Here is a 9,166-nt window from a genome sequence, read left to right as displayed (position 1 = left end):
ACACACACACACACACACACACACACACACACACACACACACTTATTTATTTATTTATTTTTTCCGGAATTTTCATAAAAGTCCACTTTCATCTCTGAAGTATCCAATTGGCTTTTGTAATTTTAAAAAATCCAAGCGTAGTATTTTGCTTGTCCTTGTCTGGCTGATACTGTTAGTGCTTGATTTTTAAATACAATGACTTTATCTTACAGTGAAACCCAGAACTCCTTTGAACCTCTCACATTTCCAAACCATCAAGCCAGAACTGATTTTGCAGTGGGATGAACCAAAAGACTATGGTTCTGGCCCGTTAAGATATGAGGTCCGATACTCAAATGACACTCATTCTTCATGGCAGGTGAATACTAATGCTTAGTACACATTTTTTGTTTGTTGCTATATTTTGTGTGTAAATTGCCATTTACAATATTCAAATGACACCTATTCAAAGGGGCTCACATCGATATAAAACAGGTATTTGGAGGTACTTTTTCTAGTACCTGATCAATTGGGATTCCAAGTGTGCTGAACATAGGCAGTTTTACAGGGTGGCAAGGGGTGGTAGCTGCTACCTTCATCCAATGCCTCACCACCTCACTTGCCACCCTTATCAATCTATTAACACTAATTTAAAAAAAAAACATAATTGTTACTGATATTGTCTCTATAGACAAGTGTTTATCAATATTTTAATCACTAGCTTGGAATTCACTCCCACTCAGACCTCCGCTCCTTTCAAGAAAAAAATGGTAGCTTCCGATGCATCACCAATAAAAAAAATACTCATGTGCATTTTACGTACGCTGGGCACAGACAGTGGGGTAAGCTCTCATGTACTTGTGGTTGCTCTGTGTTAGCATATGTTCAAATAGTCTGTCAAGTCTGACAAAGTATGTGAAATGTAGTTAGTAGTATTTTTAGGCACTGTATCTTGTGTTTAATGAGGCGCCACTGCAGGGTCTAACTTTATTAATAGAGCAGACAACGAGGCTTGGTGCCTTGCAGTGATATTTTGTAAACAATATATTGTAACGTCTTCCGAGGATCATGGGGGATTTAATCAGTAACCTCACGTTTATTTACATGAACAGCTACAAAAAGGCCAAAGCTGATGACGAAACAAGCCACAATGAGGAGGCATACTTCTTCCCTCTCTCTCTCTCTCTCTCTCTCTCTCTCTCTCTCTCTCTCTCTCTCTCTCTCTCTCTCTCTCTCTCTCTCTCTCTCTCTCTCTCTCTTTCTCTCTCTGTGTGTGTGTATCTCGCTCTCTCTCGGCGCCTGCCAAAATTGACATCCTAGATGATAGTAAAAACAGTATATTTTATAATAAGTCGAATAATTTGAGTTTACGGAAGGGTGATGGTTCTGCCTTTTATTTTGAAAGCCAGTTCGCCTTGGACTGGCTATGGGCTCATCTCATTTTTCTAATAGCAGGTCCTCACTCCTTGCTCCTCTGTTTACATGCTAGCAGCTCCCACCAGAAATTGTATTCAGGAAGAACGAGATTGTCAAAGGAGTGAGGCGAGAGGAGATGGAATTGATTTGGGGTCATGAGACCTGTCGACGTGCCTCTCACTCCTCGATGTTGTCATTGATGAGACATGTCACAAATACTACACATCGTCTGTATGTCAGAATTATTACTACTGTATTACTACAAATGTCCACTTTATGTTTTATGTTGCAAAAAGTCGAGTATATACACTGTTACGCTTCACAACTCGTGCGATTGGTCTGTCTCAAGTGCATCCACACCGCCCGTTCAACCACCAATGCGCCCATGGTATATTTAAAATGACTCAGAAATACGTCCCAAAAAAAAAAAAATATGTGGCTTATACATTATGTCAAATGTGAAAAAAACTGTGACGAACCATCAAAACGTCTTTAATTTTCTTTATGTGCCCAAATGCATTTGAGCGAGAACAGCCCAATTACTGCAAACCTTCGAAACAGGTTTGGTTCGGTGTCGTAACCCTGAGCCATTGTAATCAAGGCTTTTTGCTATCAAGTACTGCCCTAAATAGAACAGACACTCATCAGAATACGCATATTTAAATTGAAATGATAAATAAATGACACAAACAGGGATTACCACTATTTCAAGTCCTGCGTTATTTACGGTACATGCCCGTTGTCATACGTCACCATCGAGGAGCTTACAGGACATGCCCAGAGGAGAAATCAGAGGTCCCTCTGTTTAAGATAGCCCATGGAAGCTCTTCGATGCTCGATCCTCGCAACTTGATGCACGTTATAGCTAATTGAGACGCTCCTTAATATGGTGATGTGAACAACTTCCGGGTCGTGTTCAATGTTTTGAGGAGTGAGGAACATTGCAATTAAGAGACATGAGATTTATATAACCTACACTTTTGGTTTAGCATTGGAAATATCTCAAAACTCCTGACAAAATAAATACAGACGCAGTGGGCATCACATGTTAAATGGTACTCAACCTAGATATTTTTTGTTAAATGTTTTGAAGGCCAACATAATAACCACTATCTTAAATTGGCTTGAAGATGTTTTGGAAAATATCTGATGGGCGTGCGTCTGAATGCGTGTGTCATAACCTTCGCCTCCCAATTGAACCTCCTGCCACCCTGTGTAAAGCTTTCTAGAGCTGCCAGTGGTGCTGAACCGGTGACATCAGTCACTGTTTGTCCTTCATTCATCACTTCTGGAATCTAGGTAAACAGGAGCTAGAAATTACCAAAATAAACACACATGCTGTTTGCTTACCCGATTGTGGTAGACGACTTGAGCTCTGGGTGCTGCACTATTATACTTCACCGTCTCCATTTACTGCAGCGCGTCCTTATTCTGGAATAAAAATGTGCCAATGTACTTTGGCCAGCTGCCACGTGCAGAGAAATAAATTCAGGAGACCCTCGGTTCTAAGAGATGTCTTAAATGCAGAATGCTTTTTGCAATTTGCTGCAATTATTGAGGTGCACAAAACTGATGGCCTCAAACTAAGGTGAGTAAAGCTGTGTCGTGAAAAAGTGACCTGACAGGGTTTCTCACAGGTCTAATTATTTCAATAGTCACTAAATAAAAGATTTTTAATTGACAGCTGACGATGACGTGACGCACAAGACTACATATTATTCATGAATCAGGTCACAAGGTCAACCACTTTTAGCGTTTGCTTTTATGGAGTGTTACTTGCTGACAGTCAGTCTGAGGGGCATTTCACATTCAGCATGCTGACATTTCCTGTGCAAATGTATTCATCCCAGAACAAAGCCCAAAATTCAGTGAACAAGATACAGTATTGTTGTCGTTTATTTGCATCTGTGTTTTTAACAATTCCAGGTCAAATGGGAACATTGTTGGCCTCATTTATGAAAAGATGTGATGAAGATGAGATTTCCTGAAATACTTACTTCAATGCATATCCTGCTACCGTATCACTCCTAAAACATCCTTTTTTTACTATCAGAGTAAGGCCAACTGACATAGCTCATCAGGCAGGTGTTTTTTCACCTCTCCCTGCTGGCTGCAGGTGGTGTCTACAGGTCTGGAGCGCCGACTGAGTCTGGATCTGGAGCCCGAAGTCAACTACACCATGCAGGTTCACTGCTCTGACCTGCGTGATCCTCCATTGTGGAGTAACTGGAGTGAACCCTATCACATCTACCTTGGCCGTAAGAAACACTTCTGTTTTGTTTTGCTTAATTTATTGGAACTTAACATTGTAAAGGTATTCAACACACACACGCACTCACGCACACACCTGTTTACTGTTGTTTGCTGTTTATTATTTGAATGATTTTAGTCACTGAGGCTGTGGTGAAGCAAACCACACTTTCAACAGTGAAGCGGACGTGTTATTGTGCTGTCATTAAAGTCAGAAATATTCACCTTAATTTCGGTGATATGATGCATTTATGGTCAAGTGAAAAAATCTCAAGGTGTTGTGTTGCATTCAGTCAGCTGGCTGCAATTCATGATTATTTTAATCATCAATTAATCTGTTGATTATTTGTTCAATAATTTTTTTTTAACATGTTTTAATTTGCACTCACTTCTTAAAAACAGTACATTATTTGAAATTGGCAATGCAGAAGATGCACAAACATAAATTAATAATGGTTTAGTTCCTGGTGTTGGTCCGTAAGATGTCTGAAATAAGATGTTTAGCCAAAATGAATATCATTGTTTTCCAAAGTAAAGGTCAATGTTTGCAAATGTCTCATTTTGAAAAAACACGAAGATAATCAGCCTGCTTTCATGAAGAAAATATTTACTGTTGAGAGCCTGAAATTCTGAGAATTTGAAGTGTAACAAAGTCTCGAAATGATTAATCGGTTATCAAAATTATTGTCAATTAATTTTATAATCAATTAATTAGCAATTGATTAATCATTGCACCTCTGCCTTTAGATTTGACATGTTGGGTCTGCTACCTTGTGCACACCTTACCTCAGAGGTCCCCAACCTTTTTTGCCCCACGGACCGGTTTCATGTCAGACAATATTTTCAGGGGCCGGCCTTTAAGGCCGGATAGATACAACAATATAATATGATATGACCTGCATGAAAAGTGTGGTATTTTTGAAACATAATAATAAACACGAATCATGACACGAGCAACGTCCTATCTGGCCGCAACACTCTCTGGTCGCTATGGTAACGTTCAAATGTGCCTTCAAAATAAGATACGTCGCAAATAAAAAGTGCATGAAAAATACGACTCACCATCACCGCTTATTATGCAGAGTAGGCTTGGTGCGTGTGAATGTCCCCTTGAGATAAAGCCGTATTTGAAATAGGATGCCTGATACTGTCTATTAAATGTAGCCTTATCTTTCTTGAAAGTCGTAGGTTCCTCTTCTGTCTCCTGGTTGGGCCTTTTCCCCTTTCCGAAAAAACTTTTCAAAGAAGTTTGTTTTTTATGCGGTAACCTATCACGTGACCAAGAAGCGCACATTACCCGCGGACCGGTACCGGTCCACTGCGCGGCGTATCCCTGCCTTACCTGACTAACATCCACATAAACTTCCCAGCTCCATTTCCCTCAAAAAGAGAATTTCTCAGTGTGTTGCATTGCATTAATCCAGTCCTTCTCAAAGAGTGGGGGGCGTGGTGCGATGACGGCGGGGTGGGGCGCGTGTGACTCTGGGGAACATGCGTTTTTTTGTTTTTTTTTTTCACGAAGAAAATAGAATAAAGTATAATTGCACATCAACTACAGCAGTTGGCAGTGGCACCCTCATTGTCAAAGAGTGCGCAAGGAGTATTAGCTCTATGGTGTAGGGTTTTGTTTGTTTGTTTGTTTTTGCACCGAGCAGGTGATATGAAGTGCAGTAAACAAAGCCTCAGAAGACAACATGATTTTTTTTTTTTTTAACGGGGATGAAAAGAAAGGCGGAGAGAGACGGAGATAATGATACAAAAGAAAGTCACCCGAAAGCTAAAACAAGGAAATATGAGGAAGCGTATGTAGTGCTTGGCTTGTCCGTGACTACAGTTGGAGACAGACGAGGAAAGATTGGTGTGTTGACTGTGTCAAAAAATGCTGGCTGCGGACAGCATGAAGCCAAATAAATCATGGCGCCACTTAAAGACATTATACCTCAATCACGCTGATAAGCTGCTGGAAAAGTTGTGTAGAGCAAAACGTGCTCCTCGTAGCCCTCAATCCTGACTTGCTCATTTTGTTAAAAAAAAAAAAAAAAAGTTTTGTCAACAAAAGTGTTTTATATATTGTGCTCCTGTGTTAATGTTGCTGGACTGAATTTGAATTTGTTATTATTTATTGGTATTATTTAATTGTAGTTTTCAGAATGAAATGGTGCAATAAATTGGTCAAAAATGTTTCCAGTTTAAACAAGGATTTTTTTCAGGCAAATTGATGCACTTAAAATCTTTTCTGTTTCAGATTAAAAAGCAATGTTAATAAAGTTATTCTTAATGCTGTCAAACGATTAAAAATTGAGATTAATTAATTATGATCTGGAATTAATTGATCTAATTAATCTATACAGTATTTTAATCTCATCTAAAAATTGCTGAGAAAACCTCTATTTTCATTTTAAATTCATTACATTATTGAGGCAGATGAAAATATTGACATCACAAAAAAAGTGGCATTATAAAGTATTTTATTGTTTTTAAACAGACTTGAACAGATGCAGTCCAAGCCATTTACTTTCTGCTGTATTTGTGCCTAGTCCCAAGTCCTACCTGCCACCTTTAATTTCAACCACGAGGGGGAATATCACTGTTTTGTTTGTTTTTGTAAATCTCCAAAGAATTACAAAATAAAAATAAAATCGAACATCAGGACCATAAAAGGTGCTTAGCTTAACATATCAAAAACAGTAGGAACACTTTTCTGAGCAATACAAGTATTGAACACTGAACTTGCTTTGGATAATAAAAAATAAAGAAAAGAGACCCTTAAATCACAGTGCTGTAAGTTAGCACTTCAGAAATAACACTGTTCATCATGAGAAAATAAAGTGCTGAAATAAACATCAACCACTTCTAATAGGCTACAGAGGACACATCAGCTATGCTGACTTCATGCCTCGCACGCGGGGTGTTCTCCTCGAGTTTAAGTTTGGCGAAGAGCTTGCTATGGCTTGCTATACGTATTGCTAACGCTTTCGGTGCCAACGTTAGCTGTGGCTGCATTCGCAACTGGGTGATTTGCATTGATGTGGGAGGCTAAACTTGAGCTGCTTTGGTGGGAAGCAAACTCCTTCTTACAAATTAGGCACAACAGTCTACCTTGATCAATAGTGCCGTCAGGGCGTTTTTCGAATGTAAATTTTCCATTCGTTGGGCCGAGAACTCCTCACCGCTGCTTACCTGGTCCTCCCAACTCCAATGGGAGCCTATCAGCTTCTGCTAGACAAGCATAAACATATGACAGCCAATCAATGTCTGCTTCAGGCTGTGACTGACCATTGTTTCCCACCCTCAACAACTTGGAACACAGGAAACCAAAACGTAAAAGGGATATTATAAAATTACAACCCACTGACAGAATCCATCATGTTCGAGATTAAAATTTAGATTAACGCGATTAAAAAACATAACACGCTAAATATGATTGTAATTAATTATTCACTATTAACGCGATAATTTGACACCTCCAGTTATTTTTTGCTGTAAGTTGAACTGTATTCCTTTTTTTTCTTTAATGGTAATAAGGATACAATGTAATGCAGAGGTGTACTTTTAACAATTTTATTGACAAATGATATTTATAGTGGCCACATAGAGTTGGGGGGGCACAAATTGTTTTCTTCTTGTTGGGGGAGGCGTAACAGAAAATAATTGAGAAGCACTGCATTAATCCAATGACCTCAATTATCTCCTAGGTAAATGTATGTCAACAGTCAAGCATTAAAATGCCTGTTGCTCATGAGCATTAGCCTTTCATAACACTCTGTCATATTATGGATACAATACAACAGACCTGCTACAAATAATACATCTTGGACTCATCTTGGAAATTTATCCATGTTGTTTTTACTGAATGCCCTTTCATAGTGGTGAAAGAAAAACGTAACAAATTAGACAGCCAATCGCTATGGCCTATTTTAAAAGACTAAAACTGACACATTCTCAGTCCTTCAGACTATATGAAAATATTTACAGCTGCTCTTTTTTAGTTTTATTTTTTATTAGCCACACATAGAACTAGCATCCATCCATCCATTTTCTGATCCGCTTATACTCACAAGGGTCGCGGGGCGTGCTGGAGCCTATCCCAGCTGTCTTCGGGCAATAGGCGGGGGACACCCTGAACCGGTTGCCAGCCAATTGCAGGGCACCTAAAACTAGCAATATACTGTAAATGCACCTGACAGCAGAAGAATAACAAAACATGTAAATTAAAATCTTTTTGCAAGTATACCATTTTTTAATTGAAGGTGTGACCAAACTACGGCATTCTCAAAAATTGTCATGCCTACGATCACTGAGTTTTTTTTATTCTGCCTACTTTAAGTTATTGACTTTATTGAATTTATATTTTTGTTGGCCTGTGTTTGCTGCCTTTATATGAATATAATGGGTGTCCAAATCCGCTCCTCAAGAGCTGCTATCCTGCATGCTTTAGAACAGGGGTGCCCAAACTTTTTGGACCGAAGATCGACTTTTCGATTAACCAACCTCCCGCGATCGACCCGTTACCGCGCACGTGCACGCACATATACACACACGCCATGATGAGAAACAGCCTGACACGGAGGCGTGTGATGCACTTTTGCAGCCTGTTAACGATGGTAGCTCACACGTACCGTTTTAAAGTGCTTCCCTCGGCCCTCTAGATTCCTATTCTTTGGCCGTGCCCTTGGTGAATTGTACACTAAACAAACTCAATAATGATAACGATAAAAGATATAGCGCAACAGCTCTGATCACAAGCTGCAATTGCAGACTGCTGAGCGCTAACAACTTCCGGTGACGCAGGTCATGCGCCACCGTAGGTTAAAGATTTACCTGCTTTATTTTATTTTATTTTTTTAATACTTTTTGTGAAAATGAGACTGATACGATGATTAGGGTGCAGTGTACATTAACACAAAAAAATGTGTTACTAACATGCACAAAGACACACAAATGGTTGTTTGTTTTTTTTCTCCTCTACACCCCTTGCGATCGACTTGGGACTAGTCCATTTACCTGCGTTATTTTATTTTATTTTTTTAATACTTTTTGTGAAAATGAGACTGATACGATGATTAGGGTGCAGTGTACATTAACACAAAAAAATGTGTTACTAACATGCACAAAGACACACAAATGGTTGTTTGTTTTTTTTCTCCTCTACACCCCTTGCGATCGACTTGGGACTAGTCCACGATCTACCGGTCAATCGCGATCGACGTAATGGGCACCCCTACTTTAGAAGTTTCCCTCCACCAGCACACCCGAATCAACCGATGAGCTCATCAGCAAACTCTCCAGAAACCTGATAATGATCCTGATTATTTGAGTCTGATATGTTGAAGGAGGGACCGGATGTGGACACCCCTGATATAATGTTTTTATGTTCAGGGGTGAGCTACATCCCTGAAAAGGTTTTGGCCCATCCGGGGGAGAACATAAGTCTTTACTGTGTGTTCAACGACCACAGCATCAATGCCAACTCTGCTGTGTGGATGCGGAACTTGGAACAGCCTCTGTCTTCCAGCCAGTC

General features: G+C 39.6%; 1 protein-coding gene across 6 annotated transcripts in view; it reads left to right on the top strand.

Moving 5' to 3' along the window:
- Window positions 1–9,166, top strand: part of LOC109519035 (leptin receptor-like) — a 43,891-nt gene that overhangs the window by 22,042 nt on the left and 12,683 nt on the right. For all 6 annotated transcript variants that reach the window (XM_019875298.1, XM_019875299.1, XM_019875296.1 and 3 more), the window contains 2 exons: window positions 213–358; window positions 3,512–3,653. In XM_019875298.1, the coding sequence (XP_019730857.1) occupies window positions 213–358; window positions 3,512–3,653 (288 nt within the window). The remainder of the gene's footprint in view (window positions 1–212; window positions 359–3,511; window positions 3,654–9,166) is intronic.

Source organism: Hippocampus comes, unplaced genomic scaffold (assembly GCF_001891065.2).
Source record: "Hippocampus comes isolate QL1 unplaced genomic scaffold, H_comes_QL1_v1.1 scaffold132, whole genome shotgun sequence".
Lineage (NCBI taxonomy): Eukaryota > Metazoa > Chordata > Actinopteri > Syngnathiformes > Syngnathidae > Hippocampus > Hippocampus comes.
This window is presented reverse-complemented; position numbering and strand designations above follow the sequence as displayed.